The sequence below is a fragment of the Camelina sativa genome, chromosome 1 (genome assembly GCF_000633955.1).
Source record: "Camelina sativa cultivar DH55 chromosome 1, Cs, whole genome shotgun sequence".
NCBI lineage: Eukaryota > Viridiplantae > Streptophyta > Magnoliopsida > Brassicales > Brassicaceae > Camelina > Camelina sativa.
In genome coordinates, this window is record NC_025685.1 from 762,107 (window position 1) to 782,511 (window position 20,405).

General features: G+C 30.8%; 6 protein-coding genes across 7 annotated transcripts in view; 4 read left to right on the forward strand and 2 right to left on the reverse strand.

Annotated features, from left to right (window-relative positions):
- The window catches only part of LOC104783339, a 2,085-nt gene extending 1,430 nt beyond the window's left edge, over positions 1 to 655 (reverse strand). Inside the window, exon 1 of the mRNA XM_010508524.2 lies at positions 443 to 655. Within this exon, the coding sequence (XP_010506826.1) occupies positions 443 to 552 (110 nt within the window). The 5' untranslated portion in view covers positions 553 to 655. The remainder of the gene's footprint in view (positions 1 to 442) is intronic.
- On the forward strand, positions 978 to 1,702 carry LOC104783592. Its single transcript, XM_010508746.2, has one exon. The coding sequence runs from the start codon at positions 1,091 to 1,093 to the stop codon at positions 1,481 to 1,483; it is 393 nt and encodes a 130-aa protein (XP_010507048.1). The 5' UTR covers positions 978 to 1,090; the 3' UTR covers positions 1,484 to 1,702.
- Positions 3,067 to 4,133, forward strand: LOC104783659. The gene is made up of 2 exons (XM_010508805.2): positions 3,067 to 3,416; positions 3,646 to 4,133. Exons 1-2 carry the CDS (start codon positions 3,250 to 3,252, stop codon positions 3,938 to 3,940), a joined length of 462 nt encoding a protein of 153 aa, XP_010507107.1. The 5' UTR covers positions 3,067 to 3,249; the 3' UTR covers positions 3,941 to 4,133.
- Positions 13,196 to 14,663, forward strand: LOC104784036 (vesicle transport protein GOT1). Its single transcript, XM_010509136.2, has 6 exons — positions 13,196 to 13,510; positions 13,628 to 13,719; positions 13,816 to 13,896; positions 14,026 to 14,123; positions 14,214 to 14,295; positions 14,395 to 14,663. The coding sequence occupies exons 1-6, from the start codon at positions 13,480 to 13,482 to the stop codon at positions 14,431 to 14,433; spliced, it is 423 nt and encodes a 140-aa protein (XP_010507438.1). The 5' UTR covers positions 13,196 to 13,479; the 3' UTR covers positions 14,434 to 14,663.
- On the forward strand, positions 15,064 to 16,353 carry LOC104783792 (glutathione S-transferase F11). 2 transcript variants are annotated; one of them, XM_010509064.2, is made up of 3 exons: positions 15,064 to 15,399; positions 15,485 to 15,520; positions 15,783 to 16,350. In XM_010509064.2, the coding sequence occupies exons 1-3, from the start codon at positions 15,253 to 15,255 to the stop codon at positions 16,242 to 16,244; spliced, it is 645 nt and encodes a 214-aa protein (XP_010507366.1). In that variant the 5' UTR covers positions 15,064 to 15,252; the 3' UTR covers positions 16,245 to 16,350. The 2 variants fall into 2 exon arrangements, with proteins under 2 accessions (XP_010507366.1, XP_010507223.1); XM_010508921.2 differs by having other exon boundaries at positions 15,307 to 15,399; positions 15,485 to 15,522; positions 15,796 to 16,353.
- LOC104783722 (NAC domain-containing protein 45) lies at positions 16,494 to 19,242 on the reverse strand. The gene is made up of 6 exons (XM_010508858.1): positions 18,812 to 19,242; positions 17,999 to 18,279; positions 17,627 to 17,908; positions 17,258 to 17,506; positions 17,107 to 17,176; positions 16,494 to 17,006 (listed from the first exon to the last, which is right to left on the reverse strand). The coding sequence occupies exons 1-6, from the start codon at positions 18,966 to 18,968 to the stop codon at positions 16,615 to 16,617; spliced, it is 1,431 nt and encodes a 476-aa protein (XP_010507160.1). The 5' UTR covers positions 18,969 to 19,242; the 3' UTR covers positions 16,494 to 16,614.

The following is a 20,405-nucleotide window of genomic DNA, read 5'->3' on the forward strand; positions in this document are numbered from 1 at the left end:
AAAAAAAAAAAAAAAAAAAAAAAGAGAGCAAATGTATGATATTGAAAATATAAAATGCATAAACTAATCTGGATCCCTAGTACCTAAAAGAAGTCTGTTATCTGAACTTTCCAGATCTGGGAATCATCTCTTGAATTCAAGAAAGTGGAAAACTAAAGATTGTTTGACCAAACTAGTAACACACTGAGAAACAACCAAACACTACAGTCCACAAACCTCTAATATGTTCATATCAGTTTCTCATCATATATAATCAAGATGATGTTACTGTATACTACTACCGTCCATTTCATGGGAATTAATTCCCTTGTATTTCCACATTAAAATGTAGTTGTAATCAATGTATTTTCTTTTATTTTTGTTACGTAGGTTCAAAGAACACATGAAATAATTTGGAAGATGAAAAAATAACCAGAAAAGAGAAAGAGAGTGTTTTTGATACCGTGAAGGGAAGAGAGCAGAGGCGGTGGCGCGTGTGGAAGCGCGTGTGTTGACGAGGTGCTTCCTTAATCCGGTGGTGATCAACTTAAAGCTCTTCGATCTGGTTGCCATACAAACTCTGTTTTTTTTTTCCTTCTCGTCGGAGGTTAGAATTTGTTTCTACCGTAAGATTTTGCTTCTTAATTTGTAGGTCAGTAGTATGTGTGATGAGTTTATATATATAACTCTGTTTAATGTGTGCTTATATATATCCATTTATGTATCTGCTTTGAAAGTGATGTGATTAGGAGACAAAACACAATCTGATCCACGTGTCTCACCTACCAAACGTTGCCGTTTCATTTTGTATTTTTTTCTCTGACGCCGTTACTTGACAAATGGACAGGGTGTGTGAATCTAAAGCCTATTTACTTTTGTAACTATTTGGGCCGAGTTTAGGTAAACGCATAAGCCCATTCAAAAATCTTCTCTAACCGACGTGCGACACGCGTTGACCGCCCACGTGTATTCACGTTTCTTTACTCTCACATCTTCTCTTCCAAAATCCCACACGAGAAGGAAAAAAAAAAAAAGATCGGAAAAATAGAAATTTCATCAAGGTTAGGTGCGAAGAAGAGACAGACTTCAGATCTAGCTTGATCCGGTGATAATGGCGCTTGAATGGGTTGTTTTAGGTTACGCAGCGGCGGCTGAAGCGATCATGGTGGTGCTATTGACGATGCCAGGGCTCGACGGACTCCGCAAGGGATTAGTCGCCGTCACGCGTAATCTCCTTAAACCGTTTCTCTCCATAGTTCCGTTCTGTCTCTTTCTCTTGATGGACATCTACTGGAAGTACGAGACTATGCCTTCGTGCGACGGCGATTCCTGCACACCGTCGGAGCATCTTCGTCACCAGAAATCTATGATGAAATCCCAGCGAAACGCGCTTCTCATCGCGGCTGCTCTTGTCTTCTACTGGATCCTCTACTCAGTCACCAATTTGGTTGTCAGGATTGAGCATCTTAACCAGAGGATCGAGAGGCTCAAGAACAAGGATTGATCGGCTCTTTCTCCTCTCGTCTCAAGTCCAATTAGTGTAATGCCTTTTCTTTTCTTTTTTTCTCTGTTTCAACGTTTTTGACTTCCGGAGATTGAAAGAGTTATCCTACTTTTCTATGCTTGGATTCTTATTTGTTACCAGATTGAGATTGTTCTTGTTGAATTTTGAATTTTGATTGACTATAATCTTCTCTTCAGGATATGCATTGATGAACACACACATGATTGATGGTTTTAGTGAATACATTCTATGGCTTTACACTGTGATTTCTGTTAAGCATTCTGTGAATTGGAGTGATTAGGGAACCCTTTTGTTTAGTATTGTTTAGTGTCAGGTTTCTAATATATGCATATTCAACTATTAAATACAAATGTCATGAATGATGCATCTGAAGTCTGAGTAGTATTGTAGTCGTATGTGCTTTTGATATGCTTTGCTAGGCACAAGAACCGATCATGAACCCTTGATTGACCAATACCAAACAATGGACATTGTAGACTAGAGTAATCACTCATCCTTCAGTATCTAGACGATTCAGTTTAAGAGTAGGGTAATTCATAAGTGGCTAATAGATAATGTAGGATAAATAAGTCAAGTAGTACCTCTTAAAATATGATCATGTACTTACTTCCCCATATTGACCTTGCTATGAAAGACTTCATTCTTTTTTCTTTGGCTTTCAGTTATTCGATTTCTCTTAGTTACCTTTTAAAATGTTTGAACTTTGGCGAAACTTTTTGAATATATTGACTCGAATTAGACATTGAGATTCATGTGGAATATCTTAGCGGGAGGAACTCTATACAGAGCCATACTTGGCCTGACTACTGATGCATAATTTAGGAATAGTTTTTTTCGTCAGTTTAAACACTGAGTTGAGTTATTTGATTAAAGCCTTTTCTGATGAAATGACTGTTGACGTATTCATCTTGTGTTTATATGTTTATGACTAGCGAAGGTGATTTTGATTATAAATTATAGTTTCGGGTGGTTTTTGGAACAGAAACATAATACTTTACTTAGCATCTATAGACTCCGTCAGTGAAATAAGCAATATTCGTAGCCAGATTAGAGGAATATAATTAGAGTAGAGAACAGCTGATTCTGACTCTATCATTTACCAGTTAGAATAAAAGCAGTAGAAAAACTAGTTAACCTTTCTTTTACGCTGGAAAAAGGCAAAATAAGCACAGTAGAGGAAAACATTCTACTTGTTCTTCGGAGAAGAAAACGTATAGATTCCTCGAATCCTCCCAAGATAATGTTCTTTAAGAAGCGATCATGTGCTAAAAACGGTCCATAAAATTGAAGTTCATTTATCAGTCATGGCACTAAAAAGTCTTTGAATCTGTTCAACATAGTTCGACACGTATCGGTTAGATTCGTTACACAGAGATTCTCGATGACATCGTCGTTCGTGCCATCTGTTTCCACCCACCACGTAACATGTATCTAATCTCCGTCCATTTCTTCGCTCTTTCCACATGTCATCACAGAGTTCAATCATTCCCAAAATATCTTATCTCTGACATCTTATTATTATAAAACACCGCAAAACCAGAACCCATGTTCATGGGCGTGACAAGTTATTTGAGAGACCGAACTCATTAGATAATGTTTTAAATTCGAATGATTCATTAGGTTAATGAATTTTTAAGTACGGGCCGACTATATAAACACATTGATTAAAAATATATATAAAGCAAACGCTACTGTTTCTATTCTCAACTCTTTAGTACTAAATTAGGAGCGGCTTAAAAGAAAAAATGCACTATCAAGAACAGATGGAGTCTCTTATGTTGGGAGAAGAACGGAGACGCGGAAACTTAGTCAGAGACGCAGACGTGGACGCAGATGAAGGTGTTAACTCTCCGTCTTCTTTTCCAAACTCTCCTGATGATTCGGACCGTCGAACTTCTTCTTCTTCTTCAAGGTAAATTAGAATCAGAATGTTCCGTTTATAACCCCTGATTTTAAATCTTATCAGAACAAACCCCAATAGTTGGGGTGTTTTCTTAACAATCTTATAGTTTAGGAGTATAACACGGAAATACTTCATTTCTGGGGCCTTTAGATAAATAATTTTTTTAAAAAAATTTTGCTACGAATATTTTGTAAATCTTAAGTTCTTAACCCCCAAAACGGAAAAATTTCATAAACAGGAGAGGATTATCGAAACATTACAAAGGTAAATCACAGTCTTTCACATCGTTAGCAGAAGCGTTGAGCGTGGAAGATCTCGCCAAGCCGGAGAATCCATTCAACGCAAAGCTGAAGCAGCGACGGGAGAGCCCTCACTGTCGTAGATTATCCGGATGCGGCGGCGCATCGGAGCGTAATCTAAGTGGTCACGACGTTTTCCTCGATAGGCCGCCGCGACTCTCCGGTAGCAGACCGCCTCTAAGAGCCCAGACGCTCTCGGCGGCTCATATTTCGACTTTGCTCACTCGATCTTAAACCGGTTTCCGTTTGGGAGAGAAATCTTTTTCAATTTTTTTGTTTTTCTCTAATTTTGTATAAGAGTTCCTTAAAAAGAAAAAAGTTTTCTCGACTCTTTTGATAATTTTGTAATTTTTTTTTTCAGTTTAATTTAGAAAGCACTTAAAACAGTATAAATATAAATACAAGTAGCTGACCAATTTTCTTATTATCATAATGTTTTGGGTTATGGAAAAATGTTTATGAATTTTTTTGCTTCTAGAAAATGAAAAATTGACGAATTAATTTTTAATCTGCAACAGTGTAGCTTAATTAGGCCTTTTTCTTAGAGATTGATGGGCCATTGTAGCCTTTCAATGGGCTTTCTCTCTAGGGAAATATCGATTTGTGTTGGTTTAATAAGATCCGGTGATAGTTGGTTTAATCGGGTACAGAAATGACTTATTTGCCCCTCGTTTCCCCCATTTAACTTGGTTCTCCTCTGTAATTAAGTAACAACAACAATTATAACGGTAACTTTTTAAAAACGGTAAGGGAAGTATCATTATAGTATTTTAACGGTAATATTTTGTAAATTTAAGAATAATTTCCAAAAGAAGAAAACAATTTCCAATTTTCCCATTATCTAACACACTCCTCTCTTTATTTACTTGTGTTCCGTTCCGTTCTAAAAACCCTCCGGCGATCGACGAAGCTTCGGTAGAGAAAAGCTATCCGCCTCTCGCATTCTCTGTAGGGTCTCTTGTATTCTTCCCTAAACTCTCTTCTTTTTTCTTGAGCTCGTCTCGTCTTGTGTGCCAATGTAGCACAGAGTAGAGATCATCTTCTGTTTGAGTGTGAATTTAGATGGACGCTATGGAACATCACCGCTCGCCGATGTTCATTCACCCCACTCCGATCATGTTCCTCAACGCTTCAAAGCTTAACAACTTAAAGGGGATCTCGCGTTTCAAAGAAACTCCTTCTACTAGCATGGCAAGCCACGATCTATACTGTATGGACAGAGAGAAATCATCGGCCACACGGCAACACCTTCAAGACAACTGACCTACTTCTTCAACAGATTGATACTCTAATCCGGAACAGAGCTGGTTTTTTCTTGTTATGAACTTCAAAGCTGATGGTTAGAGAATCAATGGATGAATTTTTAGTTTCTCCATGTGTGTGTGTGCTCTGCTCCAGATATGCTTTTAGGGTAACTCGTATAATCTATTAGTTTTTCTTTTCTCGTCTTGTGGTTTCTCTATCTTATATGTTATATCAATGCTGATTTTTATATGTTTAGAACTTGTTCTCTCTTTATGTATTATCATATGTTTAACAAGCGGGTGGAGATCATGTTTGAAATTTACAGAGTGCCAACATTATTTTCTGTTAAAATTTCGAATATATTTTGTAGGTGACATGGCATGCATATACAACAAACTGATGAAGTGAAGGAGTTGGTTTCTTAGTTTCCATTATCTGATTGAGGTAAGTTTTGACTCATTTCCCTTACCTACCGATGATTTCTCTGTTTTATGTAATTGTATTGTATGTGCTGAATTTGTGTGTGTGTGTGTGTGTGTTGACTCTTGGCATTATTATATTCACACACCTTAAAATGAGAGTGAGTATGTGTATCGAATGACAAAATAATGATGATGTGATACGTACATTTAGCATCTATGTTTAATTGTTTATGCATTTGCAACTCCGTAGGGATTAATGAATGAAGAATTGCTTTTTAGGGTGTGTCATCATCTTCCACAGCTTTGATTTGTTTCTTTTAATATATCGAAATTACGTCTATTTGGATTATTTGGATGTGCGGAAGGAATGGCTCGGGAGGAATGCATCGTCTTTGGTTCGTACTTGTTCAATCTTTTTCTTACATTTAACACTTAAATCTCTTAATATTAATTCAAAAACAAAAAATAAAAGAAAATGAGAAAATCAATTATTATATATAATAATATTCTAAATAAATAAATTATTACAAAATTTACACAGAAATTAAATATACTTTTACATGGCTGGATTAATAAAAAAAATTTGAGTGTTAAACTGTAATATAATAAAGAATAACCGAGTTTGGTGTCCAATCCATTGTATCGTTTTTGGTTCGTAAGTTTGGCATCACTTGTTTAATCTTTTTCCATGTAAAGTAATTTAACACTTAATATCTTAATATTAACTCAACAATAAAAAATAAAATAAAATGAGAAAATCAATTGTAGATATAGTATTCTAAATAAATAAATTATTACAAAATTTACACACAAATTAAATATACTTTTACATGGTTGGATTAGTAAAAGAAATTTGAGTGTTAAATTGCAATATAATGGAGAATAATCGAGCTTGGTGTCCAATCCATTGTATTGTCTTTGGTTCGTAAGTTTGGCATCACTTGTTCAATATTTTCTATGTAAAGTAATTTAACACTTAAATATCTTAATATTAACTCAACAATAAAAAAATGAAAGAAAATGAGAAAATCAATTACTATATATATAATAATATTCTAAAAAAATAAATTATTACAAAATTTACACACAAATTAAATATACTCTTACATGGTTGGATTGGTAAAAGAAATTTGAGTGTTAAATTGCATATAATGGAGAATAACCGAGCTTGGTGTCCAATCCATTGTATATCGTCTTTGGTTCGTAAGTTTGGCATCACTTGTTCAATCTTTTTCTATGTAAAGTAATTTAACACTTAAATATCTTAATATTAACTCAACAATAAAAAAATAAAACAAAATGAGAAAATCAATTACTATATATATAATAATATTCTAAAAAAATAATTTATTACAAAATTTACACACAAGTTAAATATACATTTACATGGTTGAATTAGTAAAAGAAATTTGAGTGTTAAATTGCAATATAATGGAGAATAACCGAGTTTGGTGTCCAATCCATTGTATCGTCTTTGGTTCGTAAGTTTGGCATCACTTGTTCAATCTTTTTCTATGTAAAGTAATTTAACACTTAAATATCTTAATATTAACTCAACAATAAAAAAATAAAACAAAATGAGAAAATCAATTACTATATATATAATAATATTCTAAAAAAATAATTTATTACAAAATTTACACACAAGTTAAATATACATTTACATGGTTGAATTAGTAAAAGAAATTTGAGTGTTAAATTGCAATATAATGGAGAATAACCGAGCTTGGTGTCCAATCCATTGTATCGTCTTTGGTTGGTAAGTTTGGCATTACTTGTTCAATCTTTTTTTATGTAAAGTAATTTAACACTTAAATATCTTAATATTGATTCAACAATAAAAAAATAAAAGAAAATGAGAAAATCAATTACTATATATATAATAATATTCTAAAAACGAAATTATTACAAAATTTACAAATAAAATATACATTTACATGGTTGGATTAGTAAAAGAAATTTGAGTGTTAAATTGTAATATAATGGAGAATAACCGAGNATGAATGAAGAATTGCTTTTTAGGGTGTGTCATCATCTTCCACAGCTTTGATTTGTTTCTTTTAATATATCGAAATTACGTCTATTTGGATTATTTGGATGTGCGGAAGGAATGGCTCGGGAGGAATGCATCGTCTTTGGTTCGTACTTGTTCAATCTTTTTCTTACATTTAACACTTAAATCTCTTAATATTAATTCAAAAACAAAAAATAAAAGAAAATGAGAAAATCAATTATTATATATAATAATATTCTAAATAAATAAATTATTACAAAATTTACACAGAAATTAAATATACTTTTACATGGCTGGATTAATAAAAAAAATTTGAGTGTTAAACTGTAATATAATAAAGAATAACCGAGTTTGGTGTCCAATCCATTGTATCGTTTTTGGTTCGTAAGTTTGGCATCACTTGTTTAATCTTTTTCCATGTAAAGTAATTTAACACTTAATATCTTAATATTAACTCAACAATAAAAAATAAAATAAAATGAGAAAATCAATTGTAGATATAGTATTCTAAATAAATAAATTATTACAAAATTTACACACAAATTAAATATACTTTTACATGGTTGGATTAGTAAAAGAAATTTGAGTGTTAAATTGCAATATAATGGAGAATAATCGAGCTTGGTGTCCAATCCATTGTATTGTCTTTGGTTCGTAAGTTTGGCATCACTTGTTCAATATTTTCTATGTAAAGTAATTTAACACTTAAATATCTTAATATTAACTCAACAATAAAAAAATGAAAGAAAATGAGAAAATCAATTACTATATATATAATAATATTCTAAAAAAATAAATTATTACAAAATTTACACACAAATTAAATATACTCTTACATGGTTGGATTGGTAAAAGAAATTTGAGTGTTAAATTGCATATAATGGAGAATAACCGAGCTTGGTGTCCAATCCATTGTATATCGTCTTTGGTTCGTAAGTTTGGCATCACTTGTTCAATCTTTTTCTATGTAAAGTAATTTAACACTTAAATATCTTAATATTAACTCAACAATAAAAAAATAAAACAAAATGAGAAAATCAATTACTATATATATAATAATATTCTAAAAAAATAATTTATTACAAAATTTACACACAAGTTAAATATACATTTACATGGTTGAATTAGTAAAAGAAATTTGAGTGTTAAATTGCAATATAATGGAGAATAACCGAGTTTGGTGTCCAATCCATTGTATCGTCTTTGGTTCGTAAGTTTGGCATCACTTGTTCAATCTTTTTCTATGTAAAGTAATTTAACACTTAAATATCTTAATATTAACTCAACAATAAAAAAATAAAACAAAATGAGAAAATCAATTACTATATATATAATAATATTCTAAAAAAATAATTTATTACAAAATTTACACACAAGTTAAATATACATTTACATGGTTGAATTAGTAAAAGAAATTTGAGTGTTAAATTGCAATATAATGGAGAATAACCGAGTTTGGTGTCCAATCCATTGTATCGTCTTTGGTTCGTAAGTTTGGCATCACTTGTTCAATCTTTTTCTATGTAAAGTAATTTAACACTTAAATATCTTAATATTAACTCAACAATAAAAAAATAAAACAAAATGAGAAAATCAATTACTATATATATAATAATATTCTAAAAAAATAATTTATTACAAAATTTACACACAAGTTAAATATACATTTACATGGTTGAATTAGTAAAAGAAATTTGAGTGTTAAATTGCAATATAATGGAGAATAACCGAGTTTGGTGTCCAATCCATTGTATCGTCTTTGGTTCGTAAGTTTGGCATTACTTGTTCAATCTTTTTCTATGTAAAGTAATTTAACACTTAAATATCTTAATATTAACTCAACAATAAAAAAATGAAAGAAAATGAGAAAATCAATTACTATATATATAATAATATTCTAAAAAAATAAATTATTACAAAATTTACACACAAATTAAATATACTCTTACATGGTTGGATTGGTAAAAGAAATTTGAGTGTTAAATTGCATATAATGGAGAATAACCGAGTTTGGTGTCCAATCCATTGTATATCGTCTTTGGTTCGCAAGTTTGGCATCACTTGTTCAATCTTTTTCTATGTAAAGTAATTTAACACTTAAATATCTTAATATTAACTCAACAATAAAAAAATAAAACAAAATGAGAAAATCAATTACTATATATATAATAATATTCTAAAAAAATAATTTATTACAAAATTTACACACAAGTTAAATATACATTTACATGGTTGGATTAGTAAAAGAAATTTGAGTGTTAAATTGCAATATAATGGAGAATAATCGAGCTTGGTGTCCAATCCATTGTATTGTCTTTGGTTCGTAAGTTTGGCATCACTTGTTCAATATTTTCTATGTAAAGTAATTTAACACTTAAATATCTTAATATTAACTCAACAATAAAAAAATGAAAGAAAATGAGAAAATCAATTACTATATATATAATAATATTCTAAAAAAATAAATTATTACAAAATTTACACACAAATTAAATATACTCTTACATGGTTGGATTGGTAAAAGAAATTTGAGTGTTAAATTGCATATAATGGAGAATAACCGAGCTTGGTGTCCAATCCATTGTATATCGTCTTTGGTTCGTAAGTTTGGCATCACTTGTTCAATCTTTTTCTATGTAAAGTAATTTAACACTTAAATATCTTAATATTAACTCAACAATAAAAAAATAAAACAAAATGAGAAAATCAATTACTATATATATAATAATATTCTAAAAAAATAATTTATTACAAAATTTACACACAAGTTAAATATACATTTACATGGTTGAATTAGTAAAAGAAATTTGAGTGTTAAATTGCAATATAATGGAGAATAACCGAGTTTGGTGTCCAATCCATTGTATCGTCTTTGGTTCGTAAGTTTGGCATCACTTGTTCAATCTTTTTCTATGTAAAGTAATTTAACACTTAAATATCTTAATATTAACTCAACAATAAAAAAATAAAACAAAATGAGAAAATCAATTACTATATATATAATAATATTCTAAAAAAATAATTTATTACAAAATTTACACACAAGTTAAATATACATTTACATGGTTGAATTAGTAAAAGAAATTTGAGTGTTAAATTGCAATATAATGGAGAATAACCGAGTTTGGTGTCCAATCCATTGTATCGTCTTTGGTTCGTAAGTTTGGCATCACTTGTTCAATCTTTTTCTATGTAAAGTAATTTAACACTTAAATATCTTAATATTAACTCAACAATAAAAAAATAAAACAAAATGAGAAAATCAATTACTATATATATAATAATATTCTAAAAAAATAATTTATTACAAAATTTACACACAAGTTAAATATACATTTACATGGTTGAATTAGTAAAAGAAATTTGAGTGTTAAATTGCAATATAATGGAGAATAACCGAGTTTGGTGTCCAATCCATTGTATCGTCTTTGGTTCGTAAGTTTGGCATCACTTGTTCAATCTTTTTCTATGTAAAGTAATTTAACACTTAAATATCTTAATATTAACTCAACAATAAAAAAATAAAAGAAAATGAGAAAATCAATTACTATATATATAATAATATTCTAAAAACGAAATTATTACAAAATTTACACATAAATTAAATATACATTTACATGGGTTGATTAGTAAAAGAAATTTGAGTGTTAAATTGCAATATAATGGAGAATAACCGAACTTGGTGTCCAATCCATTGTATCGTCTTTGGTTGGTAAGTTTGGCATTACTTGTTCAATCTTTTTTTATGTAAAGTAATTTAACACTTAAATATCTTAATATTGATTCAACAATAAAAAAATAAAAGAAAATGAGAAAATCAATTACTATATATATAATAATATTCTAAAAACGAAATTATTACAAAATTTACAAATAAATTAAATATACATTTACATGGGTTGATTAGTAAAAGAAATTTGAGTGTTAAATTGCAATATAATGGAGAATAACCGAACTTGGTGTCCAATCCATTGTATCGTCTTTGGTTGGTAAGTTTGGCATTACTTGTTCAATCTTTTTCTATGTAAAGTAATTTAACACTTAAATATCTTAATATTAACTCAACAATAAAAAAATAAAAGAAAATGAGAAAATCAATTACTATATATATAATAATATTCTAAAAACGAAATTATTACAAAATTTACACATAAATTATACATTTACATGGTTGGATTAGTAAAAGAAATTTGAGTGTTAAATTGTAATATAATGGAGAATAACCGAGCTTGGTGTCCAATCCATTGTATCGTCTTTGGTTGGTAAGTTTGGCATTACTTGTTCAATCTTTTTCTATGTAAAGTAATTTAACACTTAAATATCTTAATATTAACTCAACAATAAAAAAATAAAAGAAAATGAGAAAATCAATTACTATATATATAATAATATTCTAAAAACGAAATTATTACAAAATTTACACATAAAATATACATTTACATGGTTGGATTAGTAAAAGAAATTTGAGTGTTAAATTGTAATATAATGGAGAATAACCGAGCTTGGTGTCCAATCCATTGTATCGTCTTTGGTTGGTAAGTTTGGCATTACTTGTTCAATCTTTTTCTATGTAAAGTAATTTAACACTTAAATATCTTAATATTGATTCAACAATAAAAAAATAAAAGAAAATGAGAAAATCAATTACTATATATATAATAATATTCTAAAAACGAAATTATTACAAAATTTACAAATAAAATATACATTTACATGGTTGGATTAGTAAAAGAAATTTGAGTGTTAAATTGTAATATAATGGAGAATAACCGAGCTTGGTGTCCAATCCATTGTATCGTCTTTGGTTGGTAAGTTTGGCATTACTTGTTCAATCTTTTTCTATGTAAAGTAATTTAACACTTAAATATCTTAATATTAACTCAACAATAAAAAAATGAAAGAAAATGAGAAAATCAATTACTATATATATAATAATATTCTAAAAAAATAAATTATTACAAAATTTACACACAAATTAAATATACTCTTACATGGTTGGATTGGTAAAAGAAATTTGAGTGTTAAATTGCATATAATGGAGAATAACCGAGCTTGGTGTCCAATCCATTGTATATCGTCTTTGGTTCGTAAGTTTGGCATCACTTGTTCAATCTTTTTCTATGTAAAGTAATTTAACACTTAAATATCTTAATATTAACTCAACAATAAAAAAATAAAAGAAAATGAGAAAATCAATTACTATATATATAATAATATTCTAAAAAAAGAAATTATTACAAAATTTACACACAAATTGAATATACATTTACATGCTTGGATTAGTAAAAGAATTTGAGTGTTAAATTGCAATATAATGGAGAATAACCGAGCTTGGTATCCAATTCATTGTATCGTTTTTGGTTTGTAAGTTTGGCATCACTTATTCAATCTTTTTCTATGTAAAGTAATTTAACACTTAAAAAATATCTTAATATTAACTCAACAATAAAAAAATAAAATAAAATGAGAAAATCAATTGTAGATATAGTATTCTAAATAAATAAATTATTACAAAATTTACACACATATTAAATATACTTTTACATGGTTGGATTAATAAAAGAAATTTGAGTGTTAAGTAATAATGTAATTATGTTGGTTCAATAAATTTTTTAATTTTTAAGTAATGTAATTTTTAACATTTTAATTTCTTAATAAATAATTTGATAACCAAAATAAATTAGTCAATATATATAGTTTATTCTAAAATAGAAATTATTACAAACTTTACACTATGATAAGAAATCTTGTGGGATAGATTCGGTAAGAAATAACAGTGAGGGGGGTTCTTTTGAAATATCTCAAATATGTATGTTTGTGTAAAGAAGCTGTCAAGATGACGTAGAGACCCATCATGGATGACGAAGCTTTTGACTCGCGGTTGCTTGGTTCCTTCTACTGTAAGTTGTTGACTCCACCACGATCCAATTTCAACGAGATGAAGATGATGATCATTCAAACTCTTGGGTTGATTGATTTCAGAGATTATTCTTAAAAAGAAAAATTACACTTTCTCAGATCTGAAATTTGTTTGAATTTTGTCTTCTTACGTGTTTTTTTTTTTTTTATTGTCCAATTCGTCGTCGGTAACAATGGCTTCCTTGGAGATGAACGACCTAAAAAGTAAGTTCCTTTGAACTGGGATATATGTGATAATAATAATAATAATGAACTCTGTATCCATTGATTTCGAATTCTGTTTGTTGAAATTTTGGTGATGATGATATATGGTGGTGGTAGAGATTGGGCTAGGTTTGACTGGATTTGGTGTCTTCTTTACATTCCTGGGAGTGATTTTTGTGTTTGACAAGGGACTCATCGCCATGGGGAATGTAGGTATTTAAGTTACCATCTTTGTTTCTCTCTTACGATTGATTTTACCAAGCTTTTTTTTTTTTTTTTAAAGTTTCTGTGGTCTATTTGAACAGATCCTCTTCTTAGCTGGTGTTACTCTAACCATTGGAATCCACCCAGCAATCCAATTCTTTACTAAAAGGCAGAATCTTAAGGTTCTTTTCATTTTTACCTTTTGCTTCCAATCTGATTTTCCTGAGGTCACAAGGCAAAGACTAAGCTATGACTACGTGAGAAGTTATTGATAGATCTTGTTGCTTTTATACTTGTTGATATACATACAGGGTACTGTATCATTTGGATTGGGTTTCTTGTTTGTTGTGTTTGGATGGCCTATCTTCGGTTTGCTTCTAGAATCATATGGGTTCCTTGTGCTCTTCAGGTTTGGTTTTCTTCTCAACAACAACAATATCTCGTGGTATTACTAGTTTTTGATTTGCTTACTGATGATGTCTTTTCTGTCATGTTAAAGTGGTTTCTGGCCTACACTTGCGGTCTTTCTTCAAAGGATACCGCTATTGGGCTGGCTTTTGCAGCAACCTTACATCAGATCGGTACATTGCACTTTCTCTCTCAGTTTTTTTCATTTTATTTTACACATATTTCTTCCTTATCCAACCCAACTTTTACTGACTTTTTGGTCATTGATTCAGTTGCTGGATCGCTACCGTGGAAGGCGTGTCCCTGTCTAAAACTAAACCCTCTTTGCACATATAATACATGACTGTCGATACAAAGGTACCTATGTATGTAAAAACACTCTGGTTCTCCTCGTTAAATGGGTTGTAAATGGTTCCTGGAACTGGGTTTGTGAATAAAAACTATTGATTATTGTAGTCTTGTGGCTTTTTCTCTCTTTTTTCTGATGCTTTGTGATCATCTCTACCAATCCACCACTTATTGAAAGCCTCTCGTTTGTGTATGGAGATTTGGTTTGTCCAACTTATTACTAAAGTTGATCTTATTGTCAATACGTAGATATAGATTTTTTCATGATTTTTGTATCTAAAATATAACTCAAACGTTGTCTTTGTTATGTTGAAGACTTTCACATGGCATTATAGAGTTCTGACATTCTCTTTTATGATATTTGACATAATTGGACTCAGTAGAAAAGAAATACATTTGTATTTGTATCTACAAATTTTACATATACTGTATACAGATGTAGTTAGAAACCTGATTTAGCAAAATTAGAACAAATAGATGTAAAACTCTTGCTAAAAGTTAACTCTAGTTAAAATTCGGTTCGTCTATAGTTGCATCCTAGCCTATATAGTAAATATTATATTCACAATTTTTTGATACGACGTGAAAAGAAACAGCACGTTCCATTTCTCACCTACTTACCGGTCCATCGGATTTCGAAATATAAAGGTGATGATTACTCCACAAGCAAAGCCACTCATTCTTTGGATGTTGAAATATATAATTTGTGGTCTATAAAATACACGCATCCATAATCATCATATATCAATAGATTACGTATAAAATTATACATATTTACGAAAATGGTGGTCAAACTATATGGGCAGATAAAAGCAGCTAATCCACAAAGAGTATTGCTCTGTTTTTTGGAGAAAGGCATCGAGTTTGAAGTGATTCATGTCGATCTCGATCAACTTGAGCAGAAAAAAACAGAACATCTTCTCCGTCAGGTATAACTTTAGCATTATATTTTAATCATTATCACAGAAACGTGTTATTAATTACGTAGTTCTTTCGTTGTATACTTGTTATTAGCCGTTTGGTCAAGTTCCAGCTATTGCTCAAGCTTTTTGGTAAGATAAAACTCTCAAATTTATTATTGTTTTAAAGTTAAATGACCATGTATACTAAGATGTGTACTCATTAAGTCGAAATTTTACTCTTGAGAAATTTTTATGGGTAAAATATATGTCTAAACTGTATACGATTTTTTTGTTTAGATTTTGTCTCAACAACATATATTTCTATTTTTATTTGATTTTTGTCAAAATTTCAAAAATATACTTCCTATACTAATGGTAAAAAAATATGTATTTATATGTTCCATTTTTGGCTTCAACTTCAAGAGTCGCGAGCCATAGTGAGGTACTACGCGACAAAGTATGCGGACCAAGGAGCGGACCTCTTGGGCAAGACTTTGGAGAAACGAGCCATTGTTGACCAGTGGGTGGAAGTTGAGAATAACTATCTTTACGCTGTGGCTCTACCCTTAGTTATTAACGTCGTCTTTAAGCCCAAGTTTGGTGAGCCATGCGACGTCACTTTGGTTGAGGAGCTAAAGGTCAAGTTCAAGAAGGTCCTCGATGTGTATGAGAACCGATTAGCTACGAACCGGTACTTGGCCGGTGATGAATTCACATTGGCTGATTTGACTCATATGCCCGGTATGAGATATATCATGAATGAAACCAGTTTGAGCGGTTTGGTTACGTCTCGAGAGAATGTTAACCGGTGGTGGAATGTGATTTCGATTAGACCGGCTTGGAAGAAGCTCATGGATTTGGCTGCCTATTAAATTAGTTCAAGTTTACATGGATGGTGGATGGTGCTGATGATGATAATTATAATGTGGTATTTGGACCAAATTAAGTAAAATTGTTTTTTTCAAATAAAGTTAAATCACATGTTATACTAATTTTCTATATAAAAAAAAACTATATTATTTAAGTAAACTATGCAAAATCTTGAGGGAAATAACAACTGAAAAAGTATATACTCTTAAGGGAAATATTCCAATTTGTTGTTGTTATATACGTATAAGAAATATTTTGCAAATAGTAAGAAATACAACAATTAAATGTAAAAATATTAGTATACATACATATGTAAGTGCCCTGTTATATCCAAAAGGGATTAAATAAATCAACAATTTTAAAATAAGATAATCAGAAAAAAATCGCAAGAAATTTGTAGTATTGCTGAGCCATTAAACTACAAAGTGTTAGTTTTGTCTTCGTGATCTTCTCAGCTCTTTGTAACCAAGAATCTTTGTCTTCTTCAATGAACAATGTTCTTTCTTCCACATTGTGATTGACGTGGACTTTCAACGTGTGAGATGGTACGACTTGGTGATATAGTATTTTCGTTGTTTGATATGTCGAGATGAGCATTTGGTTGTTAAATCGAGTTTCCTCTTCAACCACCTCGAATCCTGGTGAATCAAGGGTTTCATTTGTATTCACATGCTCATTGTCTTCTATTCTAGTTACGTTTTCCTCGTTATATATATCAAATGAGAAAAAATCTTCGATATCTATGTTGTCACTGGTATTGTTCCCTGTACGTAAATTTAACAATTTGTAATTATAGTTAGATAAAAAAAAAAGAGCAACATACAATCTTATTATATTCTAAATCCAATTATAAATCATTCTCACCATGAAATCCAAGATCTTGGTCAGCATCATCCAAACTCGAAATGATCTTCTGCTCTTCTATATAACCGGCCTTTTAAAATGCATAAATAATATATGTTAGGCTTAAATTGACAGAAAGTAACTTTACATATATATAGTCTCATATACATACCTGGTTAATATGATGATTAGACGTTCTTAGTTGTTCATCATAATTGCCAACGTGGAACACTTTATCATTGACACTATTATAGTGGTTGGAGTTACTTGCAGCGAAAGTAAAATCATCCAAAACGCCATGATCGTTGTTCTGAGTCATACTCGTGAAGAAATCGCAATCACTAACCACAGAATTCTCTACACGCAACGGTGGTAGAGATATATTGTGTTGTAACATTGAGCATTCGATCTCTGTATTAGCCTGTATGAACATATAGAAAATGCATGATTAAAAATATATGTTTGGCTGTATTAAACTTTATACGGTGATGGATATAAAAAACTTTGAAATGTTAGTTGTACTTTGGTATATTAGTTATACCTTATATGGAGTAGGGAAAGGTCTATAAGAAGAACCATAGTATTGTGACCAGTCATCGTTGCTGATTGCGTTGGAATTAAAACGCTCGTTGCCAAATCGCGGTTGGAATGTGTTTTGAACTTGATGAGTAGTTGAACTGATTTCGAGATCCGAACAATTTTCAAAACTCGATGAGCAGTTACCACTCACATTTGACATCGCGTGGACATATGACCGATGCTGATCTCTTGGCTTAGCTTCAATAACAATCTTTTTGAACACACGACAAAGTGCATATGCATCCTGAAATATAAAGATTAGACGAGATTTTTTAATAATATATATACAATAGAAATAGTTATTAGTCGAATTAATTGTAGTTAGCCAACGAACCTGCATGCCATACGCAGAAGGCTCGCATTCCGTTTCATCGAGTCGATATTCGTGCATGACCCAACCGGTTCTAATACCGTGTGGCGCACGCCCACGGTAATAAACCAGTGTCTTCTTGGTTCCAATTGCTCGATCTCTCCAACTCACCCGACGGTCTTTGCCAGTGGCCTTCCAATAACCGCCTTTGGTTGCGCGGTTTGTCCTTGAACCGTTGGGATACTTCCGGTCACGTGGGCTGAAGAAGTACCATTCTTGGTCTTTGCTCGGAAGCAAAGATTTACCTATCATTTAATATATACTTCATTAGCGATTACTATATAAACAACGTTATTTATCAATAAATATATATGAGATAATCCAAACCTGAAGAATATCTCAACAAAGTTCGTGGCATTCATGTTTACAATTATACATTGAAAAGAATTAAAGAAATACAGTTATTGAATTTAATGTAAAACAAAAAAAACAGTCGAAATAATAACAAAATAAGAAAATAGTTATATAAAGAACTATTGTATACTTGTAACATGTGGAATTTTCCAGGTAGAAAATAAAAGTATATATAGGGTTTCTTCATACATGTTATATTCTTATTCTTTTCTTCAACCTAGCTCTCTTTGTTGCTTGAGTTTTAGACCATAAAATAACAATTATTATCATAGAAACTGTGATTTTAATCCAAATAATATTTGGAGAATTTCAAACTAAACTATAATCGAGTAATGTTTATCATAAACCATATATCCTTTAAAAAGATTTATATAGCTAGTAACTCATGCGCATAAATGAAGAAGATCAAAATATTAGTAATACCTGGTAAGTCCCATGGCTCACACTTGTAGAGATCAACTTCAGCGATAACCTCAAGTTCGATTTCTAGACCGTTGATCTTTCTTTTTAGATAGTAAGTAATTAGTTCCTCGTCCGTTGGATGGAATCTGAAACCTGGAGGTAACGAGACAGGAGCCATGTATATATATAACCTCTCGAAATGATGTTTTTTGAATCAATTTGGAGAAAGAAAGAGAGAGAAATAATCGAGACTCGAGAGGAAGAAGACGATAGAAATGTTTTGTGTTCGTTGAGGGTTTGGAGAGCAAGGGGGGTTAATATACTATATAATAAAGAGGAAAAAAGACAGAAGACATGAAAAAGGAGAGGCAAAAGTGAATAAAGGGAAGGTCTTTATCCCAATATAACAAATACTATTATAAAATTAGTTTTTATTTTTTAAAATTAATCATTTTTTTTGGTGTGCTAACAAATAACATGATCACGAGTTGAGATTATGTACTAAACCGGAATAATTAATGAAAAAATTGCCGCCCTAAATGGCAAACCGTGTTTCTTCATCAAGTGGCGATCCTCAATCATATTATCCCATGCTTCTCCAAGAGTGGTCGGTCTGGAATATTTGTGCGTGTGTCAGAATTTTAGTGGTTGCATGGGAGATCGAATCTTGGGTTAACCCAAAACTGTTGCAATCTCTTTTATTTTTTATTTTTGGGTCTTTGTTCTTTGACGGCACTTCTAACTGAAATAACTGTCTCTTTGAATTCATTTTGTACCCACTTGCATGCGAATCCTTTAATTTGTCTTCTTTCACATTGCCATCCGATCTCCGTACATTAATCTAATTTTAAAAATAAAGATCTTTAATGTTGTAATTTATCATTTATACAGTTTATATGGCTCTGCTCGACTAAAAGGAGAAACTCCATTTTATTGCATTCTTCTATTTACTAGGTGGATATTATATATCATATTCATATATGCTGTTACTTTAAGAATGTGTGGTTCCAGACTTCCAGGGAAAAAAATCGAAACTTCGAAGAAAAATTGAATCCAAAACCACAAAAAAAAAAAGAAAGAAAAAACGAGTGGCTAAAAAACTTATTTCTTCACATTTTTTAGTCCGCCAAATCATTTGATCTAATATTGAAAACTATTGACCGAAAGACCAAAACTTATTATGGACATGTTCACATGGTATCGGCGATTATAAAACTTAAAAAATTTCGACAAATGAAAGTAGATCAGAACCTAACAAAGAAAAAAAAAAAAACACGAAAAAGCATATGAGAATTGGGATGGATATTATTATATCATCAATTCATCATCATGTGGGATCCAGCAGATGTGAACATGTGAATAAATCCTTGGAAGCAATTGATGGGCCATCCCGCCGGGAGCATCACTTCTCAGCCTTTCTCATCATCGTCATAACCTTTTTTCTCTCATTATTCCAAATTCCATATTCTCTTTTCTTCTATTATGTATCACCCTCACCATATTGTATACACATAACATACATACAATACGCACACATATATATATATTAAACATATCTACACATATATATATATATATATATGATATAGCCCTTCTTTACACATTTCCCCCACAT

Bases quoted from the DNA above. Each gene is read 5' to 3' on its own strand.
- LOC104783592 (XM_010508746.2), top strand. From the start codon at position 1,091: ATGGCGCTTGAATGGGTTGTTTTAGGTTACGCAGCGGCGGCTGAAGCG.
- LOC104783659 (XM_010508805.2), top strand. From the start codon at position 3,250: ATGCACTATCAAGAACAGATGGAGTCTCTTATGTTGGGAGAAGAACGG. The intron at 3,417-3,645 runs GTAAATTAGAAT...TTTCATAAACAG, and splicing joins ACTTCTTCTTCTTCTTCAAG to GAGAGGATTATCGAAACATT.
- LOC104784036 (XM_010509136.2), top strand. From the start codon at position 13,480: ATGGCTTCCTTGGAGATGAACGACCTAAAAA. The intron at 13,511-13,627 runs GTAAGTTCCTTT...TGGTGGTGGTAG, and splicing joins GGAGATGAACGACCTAAAAA to AGATTGGGCTAGGTTTGACT. The intron at 13,720-13,815 runs GTAGGTATTTAA...CTATTTGAACAG, and splicing joins GACTCATCGCCATGGGGAAT to ATCCTCTTCTTAGCTGGTGT.
- LOC104783792 (XM_010509064.2), top strand. From the start codon at position 15,253: ATGGTGGTCAAACTATATGGGCAGATAAAAGCAGCTAATCCACAAAGA. The intron at 15,400-15,484 runs GTATAACTTTAG...ACTTGTTATTAG, and splicing joins CAGAACATCTTCTCCGTCAG to CCGTTTGGTCAAGTTCCAGC. The intron at 15,521-15,782 runs TGGTAAGATAAA...TTCCATTTTTGG, and splicing joins CAGCTATTGCTCAAGCTTTT to CTTCAACTTCAAGAGTCGCG.
- LOC104783722 (XM_010508858.1), bottom strand. From the start codon at position 18,968: ATGGCTCCTGTCTCGTTACCTCCAGGTTTCAGATTCCATCCAACGGAC. The intron at 17,507-17,626 runs GTATAACTAATA...ATGTTCATACAG, and splicing joins CTTTCCCTACTCCATATAAG to GCTAATACAGAGATCGAATG. The intron at 17,177-17,257 runs GTATGTATATGA...GCATTTTAAAAG, and splicing joins CTAATCATCATATTAACCAG to GCCGGTTATATAGAAGAGCA.